We start from the raw sequence: 19,825 nt of genomic DNA, 5'->3' as shown, positions 1-19,825 counted from the left end.
ATATATATATACCTATATATAAAAACAAACAAAGGGCCTTAGATTTAGAAAGAGGGAGAAATTGTGGACCCAGCTGGGGACCTAGGAATTGAGGAATGACAGTAATGTTCTGTTTCCTCTCTATCAATTCCATATATCCCAAATGTGATAATGAAGGAGTCCACAATCTGGAAACCCCACTAGCTTCTAAGCTGCTCTTTCTTGCCAAAGGACCAGGAAGGACAGTCTAGCAAGACAGACGTATCAATGACTGTAACCTTAATAAAATCCTTGTGGAAAGGCTAGAATTATATATTTGCAGAGACATGAATGGGTACACCTCACCTGTCTCATGGATGAAGCCATATATATATATATACACTCTGGATCATCACTGCCATGCAGGGGTAAAGATACATCTCTCTCTGAACACCTCCCTCCCCACTATGATGTCAATGGAGACCACATGTGGGCCTGGACATTCATTTTTACCCACACAAGTTAACAGCCTCCCTCTCTGATACTGTGGAGGTGGCTTCAAAAGAAGCAATAAGGAGAGCTTGGGATTTGGGCACTGGCAATTGCTAACAAGGTGCCCTCTCTTCAACCATCCTCCTTAGGTGTCAGTGGAGATTTTAATGGGAAGTTTGGTTTCTTACCCCTGCCCAGTTAATAATGGGATTCCCTGCCCCTCTCCCATTTCCGGGTGGCACTGACTGAGACACTGTGTGGAGCTTTGGCATTCAGTGAGAAGGCAGTGGAGTACATGTGGGAACCTGGAGCTCTACCTTTTCATAGCAGTATCAGGGCACCCCTTCATTCTAGGGCTACCAATGGAGGCTGTGCGGGAAATCCAGTATATTTCACCATCCTGGGAGTAACTGCAAGTAAAAGTGGTCTCCTTCCCTTAGTGAAAGCATATGAAAGCAGAAGAATTTTAAATAAGTCTTCAAATAAGACTGAGAGTCTTCTAAGTACAGGATACAACTTAAAAGGAAGTATCAGGATACAACTGAAAATCACCCCTACTAAAAAATAAGGAAAAGTACAACTTAATTGAAAAAAGAAAATCAAAAGATACAACATCAAAAAAGATGTTGAAATTATCTAAAAAAGATCTTAAAGAAATTATGATAGAAGTCATTCTAAACACTGGAAAGAAAGAAAACCACAGAAAGCATCGGCAATGAAGTAGAATAAATAAATAAAAACTGAATGGAAATTTTAGAACTGAAGAGTATAACCTCCAAACTAAAAAACTAACTCAATAGACACAATAGCAGAATGAGGTGATAAGAGAAAATTATCAGTGAACTTGAAGGTAGAACAATAGAAGTAGCTGAAAGTGAATAAAGAGAAAAATAACAAATTGGATTTCATCAAAATCAGAAATCTTGTTGAGAAGGATGAAAAGATAAGCTGAAGAGTGGGATAAAACATTCGCAAACCAGTATCTAACAAAGAAAACTCAAAAATCAACAACCTAGTGAGGAAATGGATAAAACGCATGAACAAACATTTCATCATAAAGGATATACATGTGCCAAACACAGAAAAATACCTTTAATATTCTTAGCCATTATGTACTTTGAAACCACAAGAAGGGATGGAATTATATACCTATTAAAATCTAAAATGCTGCATAAGAATGCAGCATTTGATACTGAAATTGGATCATTCATATACTCCTGGGTAATAATATCATATAGTCATTCTGGAATATACTTTTGCAGTTTCTTAGAAAATGAAACACATACTTACCATACAACTCAGCATTTGGACTCCTAGGCAATCATCTCAGAGAAATGAAAATTTACTGTTCATATAAATATCTATACATAAGTGTTTATAGCAGATATATAATTGCTGACAATTAAAAAAACACTCTAATCATCTTTAATGGGCAAATGGTTCACTATAGTGTTCTCAATAAAAGAATGACAACTATTCCAGGCAACAATGATGATGTCTCAAGGGGACATATATAGAAGCCCTAAAGGTTATATATAGTATGATTCTACTTATAAAACATTCTCAAACATTAAAGAAATGGAAACTAATGAGCAGTTGTCAGAGGCCAGGGGTGGAGGGGTGCAAGGGGAAAAGCGTGATTATTAACGAGTAGCACAAGGGATGTTTGTGTGGTGATGGAGCACTTCTATATTTCGTTGCTGTGTTTTTAAAGATCTATTTATGTAGGCATACAAGAGCTGGGACGCAGGCCAGACATGCAGGGGCTGAAAGATTCACCAGAGACAGAATGCGGAGCAGAATAGGCAAGCTGACTGAAGTACACCATTGAAGGGAGCAGCAGGCCAGAGAGGAGAGATCTGCTCACCATTTGGATCACCTCCCAGGCCGGGATCTTCACTGGGGATTAAGTCCTTGCTTCCACTTAACCCGCTGCACCACAATTATATATTTTGGGTAAGATGGTGGTTACACGATTCTATACATCAGATAAAATTACAAAGAGCTACATACACTATATACTTGAGTGAATCAAAATTGGTGTCATATGAAAAAGGTCTTTGAATTGTATCACTATCAATTTCCTGGTTTTCATATTATGTAATTAAGTTTATTAAGAAAGCATGAAAATGAAAAGGACTGAAGAGCAGGGTTTTATCGTACCTGAGCTGATGCAGCTCCTGTTGCCAGGAGAGGTTTTCTTCCCCGACCTTTTCTTGCATAATATGAAATTTTTTTGTATTATCTTGATACTCCTGAAATTGAGCCGTCAGTGGATGTGATTCAGTGATCTCTTGGTTTATCTCTAAGTACTCCTGCTGTAGATTATTTTGTTCTTTCAGCTTTAACCAAACAGAAAGGACAAGAGTGATTCATCCCATCTCATTCATCCTTTGCAAGTCATCAGCTGCTCCCTATGAAGTTAGATGCCACAAAGACTACCAGAACCTCACAGTTCATGGACAGATCACTGCATTATTGGTCTCTAAGAATGGTGAAATACATGCAACCAAAATGGAGGGGATCATATTCCAGAGCTGCTATAAGACAACAGGGCTTGACCATTCCTGCAACTTCTATCCTGTTTTCTATCTCTGAGACCCTAAGTAGACTCTACATGTATACCTCTGGCAGAGATGGATTTAAGGAACTAATGGCTTCTTTGTCAGTGGTAACTCCCTAGAACAAGAAGCATGCCGGACTGTCTTTCTCCTGAGCCATGTACCAAAGAAGATGCTGCGAACTTTCTGATATAAATAGCAAGTTCAACTCTAGTTTAGCTGATGTTGACTACAAAGAAACCCATGATGTTCAGATCCAGTGGGTAAGAGCACTGTGGCTTCAGAATCAGATATCCTGTCGGCATAAGTTATGTGACCTTATACATGATGCCCTCTACACTCTCTAAGCCTTAATTTTTCTCACTTATAAAAATAATACAATTATACTATTGTTCATTTTATGAGAATCAATTGAGAAAATGTGATCCACATATAAAGTTAGTGGTGATGACACTATGATGAAAGACTCGATTTTAGTTAACAAAACTGCCTGTCTATGTTCCAGACATCCTGAAAACTCTTTATGCTCAATATTCATTAAAAGAGTTTGGTAGCAAGAAATAATGTCAGGATATCTGGGCTGAGGGTGCCTTGAAATACATGTCTTTTTCACCCATTCTGAAACTTCATGAAAGCGACAATGAAGGCATTCTTTTTAAGCATAAAACACAAGAACAGGAAGAACAAGAGAGGAGTCAGCAGCAATAAAATTAATTTTGAAAGCTGAAAAGCAGATGCATAAGGGGTAACTGACTTAATGCATGTGGGAAAGCCAAACCTTAAGCTGGCAGTAGGAAATGCCAAGAACCAATAAAACTTACTCTGAGGAATCTTCAAAAATATCTCAGGAATTAAGGCACCAGGTACCTCTGGAAAAGCTGGTAATGGGGGTAGGGAGGAAGTGGTAGCTGAAATAAGGAAAATTAAATACACACTATTTGAGAATCGACTGCCTCCCTAGGTACCCTTTCCATCTCCATACTTTTTCAGACAACACGAGTTTTATTCTCTGGAGAAGGTAAAAGAAGTTTCCTTGGACTATGGAACACTAACCAGGTTCCGCTGGAGGTTAATGGTACTACTCTAAGCTAAGGGCAAAACAGTGAATGTTTTGAATGCTTTGTGAATGTTTGAAGTCTTTCTCATACTTAGTTGGAGAGTGCCCACACTGGGCATTTTATCTTCTGTGAAGGAAGTAAAAAGTCTTTTTTAGATAATGTGACCAGGTAAAGAGAGACTGAAGATTAGGAACCACACAAAAATCTCAGTAAGATCACTCATTAATGAAACACACAATCAGTACATCCGACCCACAAACTTCTTAGACCCTATCATTAACATAAAGAGCGTGCCAAGATTTAACATTCCTGTGGAGAATGGGTAAGACTGAGGCAGAGATGAAAAGAAACTAGAGGAAAACTAACATGGAAGAGATCAGCAGGGTAAAAAAAAAAAAAAAAGGAATATATTGAAATATTGGAAACAGAAAAATTATAGCAGAAATAAAAACTTATAAAGTTCATGAGATATACGTCAGGTCTATTTTTACTCATCTTCTGGTTGTCCTTTCAATCTTAGACGTCATACTCATCTTTTTGGGGCAATTCCTTTGAATTATGTGTTATTAAAAAGACAAGTGCATGGTATAGAATTACCACTAATACTCTTCGAGTATAACAACATATATCCATGGGACATAGGGGGAACAAAAAGAAATCTCGAGAAATTAGCAACATGTTAGCTGTAATGAAAACCTCAAAATAGGATTCAAAAGATGATGAGAAACTTTTCTCAAACCTTCCCCCGCCAAAAAACAAAACAAAACAAAATGACAACAACAACAAAAAAAACAGAAAAATGAAAAAAATTGTAGAACTAATCTGAAAGTCCCACATCTAATTAACAGTATTTTTCCAGGCTGCGGTGGGGTGGTGGGGAAAGACAACTGAGAAAAAGGATAGGGGATAAGTGGCAATACATAATTCAGAGGAATTGCCCCAAAATGATGACTATGACTTCTAAGATTCAAAGGTCAACCAGATGTTGTAAAAACAGACCTGAAGTTTATCATCATGAATTTTTCAGAAGCTCTTTGAATTAATTTTTGGAAAATTCAGAGCTAAAATTTCCAGTGAAAAATAAAAGGAAAGAGAAACAGATCACGTACAATGGATGAGGATCAGAATAACTGTGGACTTCTGAACCACAGTTTAAGTTAACAGGCTACAGATAATTTTGCAATTTTGAAAAAAAACAGTTTTTGGCCTAGAATTCTAGGCCATCCCATACTATCAGTTAGGTATGAGAAATAAAAAGAGAATTTCAATACATTTACTTTCCCAGCATCTTTGCTTAGGAAATTATTGAATGTTTTTTTTTTCCTTTCCATGATGGCCACAAACCAAGATGAGGAAGACACTGAATGTAAGAATCAGGTCATCTAATATAGGTGACATATTAAGGATGAAAATTCTTTTTTAGTACAAGGCAATTGGGTTTATAGAAGAACAAGTCAGAGACCCTGGTTGAATTCTCTTCATGAAGATGAAACTGACAGGAATACTTTTGAGACATATATGGATGGCAGTAAATCTTGGGTTGAGTAATACTGCACAATACAAAGCAAACTAAGTATATAAGAACATCAACAGTAACAACTTAGTGATTACCTAGAAAATATGAAGATGTTCAGGAAAATAAAAGAAGCACATCTTAGAACTTAAAACATTTATAGTCATAAAAATGTAAGCACAGCCACGGGGATTACAACTGAAATTAGAAAATGCACAAAATGATGTAAAAATAAACTATTATATATATAAAAAAATGTAAGCAGAGAATTTTGATGCAGCCAAAATTAAAATTCTGTTACATCAGGAGAATGGGTTATATATTGGATGATGGTTGTGAGAAAGTTCAGAGTAAAATTGGTGGCCCGCCTTTCCGATAAAGCGTACAGGATACTGGAACATCTCTTTGGGACAAAAACTTCCTCCTGTTTTAATCTTTTTCTCTGCTGTCTCCATTATCTCTTCCTTCCCAGTTCTTTGCATTCTCTTGGAAAACTATTCATATCTTTACATGGTACTTAGGTCATTTTGAGAACCAAGTGAATATAAATAAGTAAAACACTGGCACTTCTGAAGATTCCCTCACCAACCGTTAGGCTAAATCATTGAAGTGCTTCATCTGATTACGAGAAAATCCTATGGTAGTATGGATAGACATGAAATCTCAAGAATATTTTGAGAGCTTAATTTTGTGGGCTAAGTTCGCACCAATTGGACCATCACACTTGATTTGGGGAACTTCATCTTGATGAAGTAAAGCAAAAACCAAAGCAACCTAAGTTCCTTTCACATCTAAGTCACCTCTGGGGTGGTTATCAGGGAAAGAAAGCTCAGCATAAATAGAGCTGATAAAGTGCTAACCTGGGCTGAATATTTTAACTGACAGTTGTGAAGTAAGATCATATCATCAACCGATATAAATCTATCATATCAATAAGGGGTAATGAAAATACTAGGGATTGAATATAAACAGAAGACACCAGAAGATCAAGTGAATTGGCAATGTAAGCAGAGCATTTGTGCTCTGGGGTGAGCTTTACTTCTTGCAAAATGAATATATCAGTTGGGCTGGAAGGAAGAATATAGATTCTTGGGGATCCCTGAAAGTTAGGGCTGGCAAGTGAAGTAAGGACGTATGACAGTGTCTTACATAACAGAGTAAGAGTTTGGAATCCTAAGCCTGTTTTAGATAGAGAACAACGTTTAAAGGTGTGACTAATGCCCTAGTAAGAAATTAGTGTTTCAGTAAAATTCATTTAGAAATGGCCTATAAAGTGTACTAAAGAGGTGACACAAGTGGCAGCAATGCTATAACAGTTTAAGGGTAAAGTGTTAAGATTTAAGATGTTGATGGAACGCTAAAAGAGATCTGAGGGACACTGTGCATCAAGAACGACAGTTAGATGACTAAAAAGAAAAAATCATAGATTACTATGAGCCTTAAGGAACAGAAGAGTTTGACTTTGAGTTTTAGGAACATGGAGATTTTTTAGAAGCTAGCTAGGCCTACAAATATTCAGTAAACAAATCAAGATAAAGAAATTAAGTCCACAGTGTTTACTGAAGGAAATGTCATTAATTCAGAATCTATCTTAAGATCCTCCGGGAAAAAGATGTGATTTAGAAGAGAATCAGCACCAGTGTGCCCTTCATAATACTCTGAGATATATACTGCTATGAAAATAACCTTTGCATTTGCATTCTGAAAGCATAACAAAAGTCCAAGCTTCTCAAACAAAGTCAGCTGAACTCAAACTATTTTAGAATTAGAAACAAATAAGGATAAATTAAGCTGATCAGTACCGTAGCTGAAAAGGAAGGAGGGGAGAGGGGAGGGGGTGCTCAGACTTCAAGAAGGGAAGAGATGGTCTCTAAATATTAGCTATGAAGTGTAACAGAAATTAACACATTCCCTACAAGGGAATTAGGAGAAATGATCTTTTTTTTTAACTAGAAAAACTTAAAACCTGGAATTTGCAGAATCTGGGTTTGGAAAAGACAATCATAAAATGAAACAATTGGCTTCTGAAGCTCAATTTATGTCCTGTTTGATCTAAGTACAAGGCTTTAATAAAGCTGGGACTGTTATGAAAACTGAAGACAGTAATGTCACAAAGTAGGATCTCCTGCCCATCTAGCTCATTTACATAGTTCTAGTTTTTGCCTCCAAATCTTGAATGACCTAAAAGTTTTCAGGAAAAAGTGGTCCCTTTGATTAAAGTACTGGATCCTAATAAAAGCAGCAACATTTTTAGCAGCAGTCTCTCCTTCCCCTTCTCCCTGACTGAAAACAAACAAACAAACAAAAAACCAAAAGGTAGGCATTAAAGGAGAGTGGATGTATACAGAAAACCTTAGAAAAGTTAGTTTCTTTAAATTTAAAAGTTAATTTACAGTTGACTGCTTTTGACAAGTTAGGAGGCAAGCTGAATCCACTCTACCTCTAATTCTACCAACTGGGCTATTACTCTACTGTACTATGAAGGCATGAAATTATGGCTGTTTTCAATTTAACTATAGCAACTTCTGGAAACATTTATGTGTATGTGTATATATAATATACAAACAAAACAGCTCTCCAACTTTTAGTCTTTTTTATAACAAGTGGGAAACTTTATGAAAAGGCAACTGATGTTTTAAAACATAGTAGCAGGAGACTAGAAGTAATTTAAATAATGTCTCTACATACTTTTTTTGTCTATGTCTCTACATTCTTAAGACCATGCAGAACCTGGAGAAATATAATGCCTCTTCTGAGTGCCCAGGAAAAATATATACATAAGACTTTGCTTATTCGTTTCTATAGAAATAAAAATGAGTATGAAGATTCAGTAATTCCTGCAGAAAGATGAGAAAGTGAGAACTAGGCATTCACTAGTCCTCTGTTGACAGGAAGTGAGGACATTGCATTTCTACGATTTTCTATTTTGGCTAGGCTGGATGCAGGCTGGTCTGCAGACCTCTGCTTTCCTTCCGCTGACTTGCGGCATTTCTCCAGTTCATTTAACAGGTGATCTCGCTCAGTCTGTAAGCTGGCCAGAGCACTGGAAAAGGACTGCACTTGGTGATAAGACTCATTTAACATTGAAGACATCTGAAACAGTTGTTCATCTTTAGATACTAGTTGTTGGTTGAGCTTCTCAAGGTGGGACAAGCCCTCAGTGGAGTTCACTGGAACATCAGCCCTTGCTGTCAGAGACTCTCTCTCTCTACTTAAGAGGACCTGCTCTTCTCTCAGTCGTGCCAATTCCTTCAGACTGGCATCATGTTTCTGCTTCAGGTCAGCCAGTTCCTCATTGGCATTATCCCTACTATTTTGCAGAGAATTCATAGCCCTTCCAAAAGACTGGATTTGTGCTGTAAGGTCTTTGTTTTCTTTGGTGACCGTTAGTAGTCTCTGCTCCATGTCTACCAGATCCTTGGCTAGTTCTGCCACTCTCTGTTCTGCTGTTTCAGTTTCATTTCTCATAATTCCTGCATTATGATAGAAATGTTTTAACTCCTTTTTCAGTTTATCCTCACTTTCACTAACCTTCTTGGTTGCTTCCTGCTGAACTCGAACAAACTCCTCCTCCAGTTCTGCAATTCTCTTCTGAGATGAGCAAAGAGTACTACTTAATTTTTGTACCTCCTCCTCTTTTACTTTTAATTGGGCCTGAAATAGCCCAGTGTCTTTTAGAGCTGTCCACTGTGTCTTCAGTTGGGATGTAGATAGTTGTAAGCGTGCAATCTCTTTAGCTAATCCTTGCTTCTCCTCCTGTAAGATAACAGAAGACCTCTGCAGAGCCTCCTTTGCTTCCTCACACTGTTTCAGTTTTCCTTCTAACTTGGTACACTCGCTTTTCAGCTCCTTATTCTGCTGAAGCTGAGTTTCAAGGAGTTGCTTTTGCTGACAGTCTTTTCTGGTTAACACTTGGTTCAGGTCTTCTCTGTATTGAATCAGTTCGGCATCCAATTTAGCATTTTGAGCATTTAAGTCATCCATGTGATTTCTTAAATCACGAATTTCTTCCTTAAGCTTATTATTTTCAGTTGCAGCATCCCGGATCAGTCTATCTCTTTCCAGGACAGCAGAGCGGTGTTCTTCTTCCAGCTGTTGGTAGTCACAAACTATGCGGTCTCGATCATCCTGGAGAGAAGAGATGGCGTTAATGAAGGATTTCAGCTGAGCCTTCTGCTGGGTGTTTTCCCTCTGGATGTTTTTTAGTGTATCCATAAGGGGACTGGTTTTGTGAAGAGCTTTTTTGTTCTCTTCTTCGAAAGCAATATTCTCTTCCTCCTCCCGGCACAGCAAGTTTTCCAGTTCTTTAAGTTCTTTATCATGTTGATGATGGGCTTCTGCAATAGCACCTCTGATTGCCTGTTCCTTGGCAGAAAGCAGACTTAGAATCTTTTGTTCTTTCATATTTATTTCTTCATTCAGCTTACTAATGAGTTTTCTGGACGCCTGAAGATCCGTTTCTAGTTGTGCACAACTGATTTTAGAATTTTGGATTTCAATCTCTTGTTTATGTGTAATTACTTCTAAATTTTCTTTATTTTCCTTATATTTATCTAAAGAGTTATTTAAATCAGTTACCTGGTCACTAAGAATATTAAGCTCTGATTCCATCTTAGCTAATTCAGCCTGAGAAATGGAATATTGGTGTCGAGTCTCTTCCAATCGAGACAAAAGTTCTTTGTTTTCCGCCTGTAAAGAATCACAGACTCGCTGCTGTTTTTGGATTTCTGTTTGAGCCTTGGATTCCCAGATCTGTTTTTCATGTTCAAGTCTGGAAAAGAGAGAAGGCCACTAATTGAAGGACGCCTCAGGAACACATACTATAACATGTACCGAGATCTACCAGTGAATTGATGTTCACAATAGGTCTTCATCCCTTTTATGAAGAGACATTAGTACTGTAGAATGCTCTGCATTATAACTATAGTAGACATAAGTGTTCATATATTTATATCTTAAGCTCAAAAGTGTGTTGCTGATTTCAGTGAAATGATTTTAGACACTAATGAGTAGTACTTTCTCTTATGTTGCTTTCCATTGATCCAGACAAGCTAATATCCATTAAAGAATAATCTTGGTGTGAGACAAAATGAGGAAACCTGTCTCAGAACCGAAAAGGATCCTATTAAAAGTAGAGTAGTTGGGGACTGAGTTGTTGTGCTTGAAAACTCATTTTATAAAACTAAGGTTTGAAGAAAATGCCTCTAACGGGCATATACGCTATGAATTGATGTGGAATATGAGAAATACAAAAGACAAGATCATTGAAGAGGGTAAGACAGTAATTTGAGAGCATTGTGGGCAGCAGAAATGGAAATGAAGAGAGTGAAATCTAAGAGGTCTCTTATTAGAAAGGTGTGAAGAGAAGCAGATGTGAATTTTTCATGTTAATACATGTAGCATAGAGTAATTTTCAAAAAAAATGACAGAACTGAGAAAGAATGTATCTTTTGGGGAAATTTAAGCCAACTTAAGTCACATAATACTAAAGTGAAGTGAATAGTTTCTTGACTTCAATTATTTTGCAAAGAAAGTGAGGGGGAGGATGTTACATTCACTTACCTAGAAATGTTAATCTTCAACTCCTCTGTATGTATGGACATCTGACTAAGCTGATCCTTCAGAACACTGACATTCTCTTCATTTATCCTCATTTCTTCTTCTTTGCTTTGCATGACATCACTGAACTTCCTCTCCCAGATTTTTGCTTCATCTATCAACCTCTCACGATCATATTGAAGGGAAGACATGCTCTCAGTACATGCTGTAAGTTGGGCGGTGGTACTATCCAGATTTTCCTGAAGTAGTTTAACCACCTTGTCTTTCCCATTCAAAGAATTCTGCATTTCTCCAAAAGTTTCCTCCCAGTGCACTTTTTCTCTATATAGAGCATCCAGCCTCTCTTGGGTATTCTTCTTCTCTTTCAGGTGTCTCTCTTCTGCCTGCTCCAGCCTTCGCTCCAGATCTTCATCCTTTTGTTTCATTTGGCTTTTCACTAATTCTTTATTTGCCTGAAGTTCCTTTTTCAGTTTGAGATTGTCTGCTAGGACCCTTGCTGCTTCGCTTTGAGTGTCATCTAACAGTATTTTAAAGCTAGCTAATTCTATTTCTGCCTGCTTGCGGTGTTCATCAGCCTGAGCAAGCTTTCCTTTGCTTATTTCTAAATCTTTCTGGGATTCAGACTGAACAAATTCTAAGGCTTTGACGGTTTTCTCCAGAGCACTAATTTTCTCTTGGTACCTGATGCAGTCCTTCTGCATCTGTTTCAGTTCTTGTTGCTTTTCTTTTAACAGCTCGTGAAGTTCCTTGGTGTAAGTTTTATCATTGGGTTCTTTCTGAGCACCTTGTATTGTTTCTAAATAGTCCTTCTGGGTGACTAACCCTTCCTGAGACTTCTCCTTAAGTAATAGCTGTTTTTCTTCTTGTAATTCACACACACACTTTTTAAGATTTTGCACTTCAGATTTTAGGAAATCATTTTTTATTTGGGCATCTGTAACATCCTGATGGTAATTCCCGATGCTTCCATTAAGTTCTGCTAATTGATTCATAAGCCTTTCTTCCAAATCATCTTTATCTGCTTCTGCTGTCTCCTTTAGCTTGGTAACTCTCATAAGTTCTTCTTGGATTTGTTGATATAACAGGTTTATTTTGGTTAGCTGCTCCTGAAGCATTTTAAACTCATCATCTTTTGCTGTTACTGTGTTCAATAATTCGGTTCTCTCATTTTCTAAAATTAGAATGAATTCTTTCTCTTTTTCCCTCTCTTGCTCTAATTCTGTAATTTTTTGTTTGAGGTGATCAATGTGCTGGAGGTAATTATTAATTTCATCATTCTCACATTTCTCAGGCTTGATATTGTTCTCTGGTAGAACCAATTCAGAATTATCAGGTCCCGTGTTCATACTCTGGTAGTCTTGCTCATGAGCCTCATCTGGGCCAGCCTGTATTACCTCTTCAGTGATACTCATCTGATAGTCGTTTTCTTCTATGAGTTCTAGCTTGATTTGTTTGGATACATTACCCTCCATGTGATGCTTTAAGTTTTGCACTTCCTTACTTAGAATGTCCTTCTCAGTCATTAAAGCTTCAAATTCCTTGGAAAGGGTTTCATACTCTGTTTTGACCCTTTCTAGGTCCTCCTTCATGTTGGAATTGGAAGAACGAAGTGCTTCCATACAGTCATTAGGTGGACCACCTGCAGGGTGTACCTCGGCTCGAAGTTGTTCATTCTCTTCTTCCAACTCCAGAATTTTCAACTGTTTCGATTTAGCAAATTTTCTCATCTTCTCTTTCATTTCCCCTATTTCCTTTTCAGCTTCCTGCAACTGTTTCTCTTTCTCTGTCTTTTGTGCTTCCGTGTGCCGCAGCTTACCATATAACTCTCTTTTTTCTTGCTTTACAGTTTCTACCACATGCTGAATCCTTTCTGCCTCATTGCTGACATTCTCATAAGACTGAAGAAGAACTTCATATTCTTTTTGTAATTCTGCATGTTTTGCTTGCCATTCATTGCTCTCTGCAATCTTGGAACATTTCAAAGATTCCATTTCCTGCAGTAGGTTTTTCTTGTCTTCAGTCAGACCCTCCAGAACTAACTTCAGATTTTCAAAAGAGCGATTGAGACTTTGATTTTCAAGCAAGGATTTGTCCATTTCTGTAATAAGTTTGTCTCTTTCTTCCTGAAAAAGAGCTAATTTCTTTATGATTAGCTCTTTTTCTTTATTTTGAGCAGAAATGTGTCCTTCTCCATCAGCCAGCGCCTTTTTGAGCTGCTCAATGTTTTCTCTGGCCAAAGCCAATTCCTCTTGGACACTGTTGTTTGCTTTCAGTAGATCCCTTCGAGAAATAAGTGCAGCCTGCAATTTCCTTTTCGTCTTTTGGTCTGCTTTACTTGCTTCATTGTCATGTAGTTTTTGCTTTACTTCACAATATTCCAATTCTAACTTATGTATCTTCTCATCATGTTCTTTAGATTGCATCTCCAGTTTTGTATGTAGACTCTTAATTAAATCATCCTGTTCCATTACCTGCATTTGTACTTTCACAAGGGCTGCTTCCCTCTCTATAAGCTGTTCAGAGAGGTATCTAGCTTCTTCTTCTTTTTTGCTTATGAGATTTCGCACTGCCCCGATAGCAGGTTGTAAGTCTATTAAATGTTCCAATCCAGCCATTTCTATTTGGTAATCTTCACACATCTGTCTTAGGCTTTCTGCCTGGACCGTAGATTCATGAGATGCTGCATGGATTTGGAAGCCCTGTTTAGCGATCTGCTCATGTAATTGCAATAACTCTTCTGATTTCTTAGTGAGCTCACTTGTTGTAGAACTAACCTCTTTCTTAGCTTCTATTTCTTTCGGTTGGGCCTGAATCTGCATAACGTTTGAATCGCTAGGACATGGAGGCCAGGCGGGGCTTAAGTCGGATTCTGAAACAAGCTGTGCAGGTTGCTGCTCCATGGCTGTGACAAAACGTTCTGAACCTCTAATGGGAGAGTCTGGTTCCTTTTGGTCAGTGCCTACAGGATTTCTGTGTACAGGCTCCCTCACTTGGACCTGCTGTTCCTCGAGCTGGTCTCCAATCTTCTCATTTTCCTTGCTTTGCACATCAGTCTTTTCTTGTGAGCCACTAATGACCACAGGCTCTAACTGTTTCTCTGCTACTGCCCTTTCTTCTAAATGCTTTCTTACCTGCTCTAATTCCTCCTCTTTTTCTGAGATTGCCACTCTGAGGGAAGTTTGTACTTGTTTGCATTGCTTTAGTTCTTCCCTAAGTTGTTTTTCTTTTTCCTGTGCTGTTTTGAAAATATCCTTGCGAGAGGTTAACACTTCCTGAAGCATCTTTGAAAGATGCTCTTTGGCTTTTTCAAGGCCTGATATCTCTTCTTCCTGTCCTGTCTGCCCATGCTCCTCATTCTCCATACCTGGTGGACTGCTCATCACTGTTTCTTTTACAGGTACTACAAAGTCTCCATCACCAGCACCTTTGATACCAAGGGTTAGCTTCTGGATAACTGCTTGTTTTTCAAGGATTTCTGCTTGGAGCAGATCTATTTGGGTTCCTTTTTCTTCTAAGTTCTGATTCACCTGCTTGAACATATCCTGTAACTGCATTTCAGCTACTATCTTTTCTTCTAAATCCCTCTTGACATGATCTAATTCTGCCTCTCTGTCTGAGATTGCCTGTCTCAGAATCGTTTCTACTTGTTTGCATTTGGAGGCCATACATTTTTCTGGATCTTCTTTGCTTTCTTTATTTTCATCCATGTTGCTCTTATCATCCTCATTCCCAGAGGCATCTTTCACTTGAGCCAACTCCTCTTCTAATCTACTAACTCGCTGTAGTAGCTCCTTTCTACTAAGAAGAGCTGCTTGGAGTTTTCGTTTCCTCTGTGCACTTTCTGTTCTTACAAGATGTAATTCGTGCTGAAGTTCTTCTGTACTTACTAGCTCAGATGGGCTCGGTTCATCTAACTTTGGTTTTAAGTCTGAAACCATTTCTTTTCCTTCTGCTACCTGCTTCATCTTTGTTTCTTCAGCTCTGGATAATAAACTCAACTGTTCTTTAAGAGTCTCAATTTCAACTCCAAGAGAAAACTTCTCTTCCTTGAGCTGTAGCATTTTCTCAGTTTTTTCTGTGACTTCCTGATCCTTTTCCTCAATGGCTTTCTGGAGGACTTCCACCTCTCTCTTCTTCTCTTGTAATTGAAGGTCTTGCACAGACACAATTTGTACAAGTTCTCCCACCTTATTTGAGAGACCTCGCTCATGTTCCACACGCTCAAGTAATTCACTTTCTTTCTCTTTCTGTATGCTTTTTATCAAAGTAGACTGCTGAGAAAGCTTAAGCTGCATATCATCCAGTTCATTCTGTAAAGCTTCAATTTTCATATCTTTACCTCTAGTTTCAATGTTGAGACTCTGGATCTGTTCAGTTAGCAAGTTGTGCAGTGTAGTATGATTTTCATAGTCAAGTCTTTTTTGATTATCTGCCTCTGCTAGGTCCACTTCTAGCTGTTGTACCCGGGTCCTCAGTTCTGTTATGCCAGATTCCTTCACCTGAGAAAGAAGTTGGTCTCTTTCTTTATTCAAAACAGTGAATTCATTGTTGGCATTTTCAGCTTTTTTCTGATATTCTTCAATCAGCTGAGTTAAATGGAATATTTCCTTCACTTTCTCATCTAAACTTTTCTTATAGATTTCTGCTGCTTGACTATGGTTTGTTTCAAGCTCCAATACTTGACATTTTAGATTTTCCAACTCATCTTTGTGACACTGACAAATAACTGGTACTTCAGGTGGGACGGTATCAGCTTCATCTGCAGCAGGGTCATCTGAAGCTGCTTCCTCAGCTATTCCATGTTTATGTGTAATGTTCATTTGCACTTCATTCTCAAATGCCGTAACACTGGTTTCTTCCTTTAGTATAAGGGGGAGATGTTGTGCTGTATTTTCAAGCAGTATTTCTGTTTTGACTGGGTGTATTCCTTCATCCTCTCTCTCTTTTACTGCCTTTTGGTGATTGATTTCAGGGTCCCCATCAGCTTTTGATACTTGAAGTTGAGATTTAAGGTACACAATCTCCTCTTGCGTTTCCTTCATTTCCAACAATAAAACAGATAGTTCTTCATGCTTTTGACATAATGCATTCTCCAGAACATTTTCTCCACTTTCTTCAGAAGGAATGTTGATCTTATTGTGCCCGCTCGTATTGGTAAAAACCTATTTCATAAAAAGAAAGGAAAATGTTTTATAAGAAGGTGTAACTGAAACCTGACGTTTTATATTGGACTGCTCAGTGAATTTAATCAATTATTTCTTGGAAAACAAAATCAGTGAGTTATGAAATTTATTAAGTGAGTTTGTGAACAACATGCACAATAAAATTCCCACCTTTGTGAACACAATGAAAAGATTTATTTACTTCTGTGTTCATAGAAGCATCAGCCACAATAGCCATGTCATGAAACCAATCTAAATGCCCAATGACAGACAAATGGATAGGGAAAGTATGGAATATATATTCAATGGAATACTACCCAGGACCAAATCATGCATTTTGCACCAATATGGATGGAATTGAAGTGATGATGCTAAGTGAAGTAAGTCAGAAAGCGAAAGAGCTGGTGCTTCATTCATTTGTGGGATGCAAATAAGCAAAGGAAACAAGTTTTCTGAACACAACAAACATAACTCTTAAGACTCTGAAAAACATGGTGATTGCCAGAAAGGAAGGATGTAGAAGGCCAGGGAGTTGGGAAAACAGGGTTTACGTCACAGTGTAGTGGTATAGCAGCTTTGTTGGTGGGTGAATGAGAACGTGCACATGTGGATGTGTGAAGCTTACTCTTGAAACCACATAGTTATGGAAACAAATGACACATCAAAACAATTTAATCAACTAATAAGTAAGTGGAGATATATATTTTACTGATGGACTGAAAAGTTACATAATGCTAAGATGGTAAGTCTCCCAAACTAATCAATATTTTCAATACAATGCTACGTCAAAATTCCATCAAGCTTTTTTTTTCTAGAATCTGAAAAAGATGCATCATTTAGGAGGAAAAGCAAAAGACCTGGAGTAATCTAAGCAATTTTGAAAAAGAGAACAAAGTCAAAGGCTTTGTATTACTTGACTTCAAGAATAATGACTATCTATAGTAATGAAGATAGTGAGATTCATGTATAAGTATTATAAACAGATCAATATATCAACATCAGGAAGTTTGAAAAGGCCTATGAAACATTAATTTCCAAAAAGGGTATGAAAGCAATCTAATGAGAAAAGCAAAGACTATCTAAAAATGGTGCTGACCCCCTACTCCCCCCATTCATGTTCATCATGTCATTATTTACATTAGCCATGAGCTGGAGATGAATTAATTGCTCAATGATAGATGATTAAATGAAGAAGGCGATACAGATACACACTGGAATACTATTCAGTTCTAAATAAAAGTTGAAATCCTGCTATTTGCAGCAACATGGATAGACCTAGAGAATATTATGATTAGTAAAGTCAGTCAGAGAAAGAAAACTACCATATGATTTCACTTATATGAGATACTTAAAAGAAACTAACAAAGAATAAACATTTAGATTGCCAAACCAAGTTAATGGTTACAAAAAGAGAAGGAAAAAATGATGGAAAAGCTGATAAATAGGGTTGTCTGTTTCAGGAAGGCATTACACTTTCAGCAGGAGTAAGCTTAACAAGCTATGACATTGTTGAAGGAAACAGAGGAAGAGACAAAGAAATAGAAAGATATACCCTGTTCGTGGATTGAATGAATCAGAGTGATTGTAATGGCCATCTTACCAAAGTGATTTATAGAATCAGTGCAATAGGAATAAAAATTTCAATGGCATTCTTCAAAGAATGGTACAAACATTATTGAAATTCAAATGCAACCACAAAAGCTCCCAAATAGCCAACGCTGCACTGACAAAAATAGAGGACAAAAGAAGATATCATATGTACACTCTCAAGAAAATAGCTGTTCCGCATTGTTTGGCATCAGGGAAATGCGGAGTGAGACCACAATGAACTATCATTACACCAGTAAGTCAAACATTTTTAAAGGATAATATCCAATCAGGAGATAATGCGGAGCAAGTGGGAGTTTTCATATATTTGAAGTAGGAGTATAATATAACACTATCAGTTTAGGGAAAAAAAAATAACTCACCATACTTTAAAAGCTTAGAATATGTTCTTACTCTATGGCCCAGAAATTTCTCATCTTGTATTTACTCAAGATAAATATCTGTGCAAATATTTGTAGAGGATGTTCATAGCAGATTGATTCATATTAGTCAAAGCATCATTAAGTACAGGTATTGAACAAAAAGGAAATTATAACCCAATCATGTAAAAGGAAAATGTGGTCTGTTTATAAAATGGATGTATTCTCAGCATTATGAAAGAATAAATTGATATATACAACAATATACATGAATCTGAGAACATGCTGAGTGAAAGAAGTTTTATACAAAACAGTACTTACTGTATGATTACATGTACATGATGTAAAGAAGGGAAAAGTAATGTACAGTGAAGGAATAAACACTCGTCATTCTGAAGGGGAAGTCTGGGATTGACAGCAAAAGAATATGTGGATGCTTTTGGGGTGATGGTGACTTATCTTGATAGGGATTTGCTCTATGCATCTGACAACACTCAAAAATGGTACATGTAGTGTTCACACACTGAATGTAGTATAAGTCTTACTACCTTACAGGAATAAGAATTATAACCAAATACATAAGAATCTAGTCAGTGATATGCACAATGAAATACTTAGAGAAAATAATGATGTTGACAACTTATCAGAAATGTATAAACAATAAGATGAATTGCAGGTTGGATAAAGGCATAGATATTTGTCCAGGCAAAATAGTAAAATGTCAATGACAGTATCTCAATGGTGCGTACACAGGTGTTTATAAAACACCTGTAACTTCTTTCAAGTGTTTAGAATTGTTGAAAAGTATTTTAACAACACTGGTGGGAAGCATTGGTTACAGGAGAAAAAAAGAAGACAGTGGAATATCCACCTGTTAGAAAATCGAGAAGCAAAGACTTTTGTCAGTAGCCAGTATTAGTGGAACTATGGGACACTTCTGGTCAATATATCTGTCATCCTGGAAGGGTATATATAGTGGGTGTGAATGAATCCAGTTATCCCAGTTTGATGCTAGCTAGCTAATAGCATCAAACTAACTGTCCTTATTCTGATACTCATGCTTAATACGCAGCCTTCTGGAAATGATGATCTAACTTCCCATAGACATTTTTAAGAAGGAAGGGAGAACATACTGGCCAGTAACAGTTGCTTGGCAATTTAAGTTTTTCCAGTCAGTTCTTCAGTGGGTATCATGGTTTCTCAAATAGATTTTTCAATTTGGTTAGACAGAATTTTGTACCTAAAAACTAACCAATTTTAGTCTATTAAAATTAAAAATGACTTTTCAACAGGGAAAACTAACTTTAAGATCAAGAATAGGAACTCATCTTCAATACAGATTTCTTGAACATTATACCCAGAAAAGCTCATGGCATCATGGTGCTTTGACACAAACTATGCGACGGCTATCGTCTGACAGATTCCGGGTAGCTCGGGAAAAGCTCTGAAAGATCAGACATTCCAGGCTAACTTATGTTATGACCTCCCTTTTTTGTATAATCGTAATATCAAAATATTCTGAGCAACTTTCAGCCTACAATTGGATTGCCTCAGC

At 37.4% G+C, this 19,825-nt stretch overlaps 1 protein-coding gene across 2 annotated transcripts in view; it reads right to left on the bottom strand.

Annotated features, from left to right (window-relative positions):
• Nucleotides 1-19,825, bottom strand: part of GOLGB1 (golgin B1) — a 74,232-nt gene that overhangs the window by 5,960 nt on the left and 48,447 nt on the right. For both annotated transcript variants that reach the window (XM_012732857.1, XM_012732868.1), the window contains 3 exons: nucleotides 11,145-16,303; nucleotides 10,161-10,353; nucleotides 2,614-2,792 (listed from right to left, as the gene is read on the bottom strand). In XM_012732857.1, coding sequence (XP_012588311.1) covers nucleotides 2,614-2,792; nucleotides 10,161-10,353; nucleotides 11,145-16,303 — 5,531 coding nt within the window. The remainder of the gene's footprint in view (nucleotides 1-2,613; nucleotides 2,793-10,160; nucleotides 10,354-11,144; nucleotides 16,304-19,825) is intronic.

The sequence above is a fragment of the Condylura cristata genome, unplaced genomic scaffold, assembly GCF_000260355.1.
Source record: "Condylura cristata isolate star-nosed mole 26May11 unplaced genomic scaffold, ConCri1.0 scaffold00003, whole genome shotgun sequence".
In the NCBI taxonomy this organism is placed as follows: Eukaryota; Metazoa; Chordata; class Mammalia; order Eulipotyphla; family Talpidae; genus Condylura; species Condylura cristata.
Note: the sequence above shows the minus strand (reverse complement) of the source record. Positions and strands in the feature narration are given on the sequence as shown.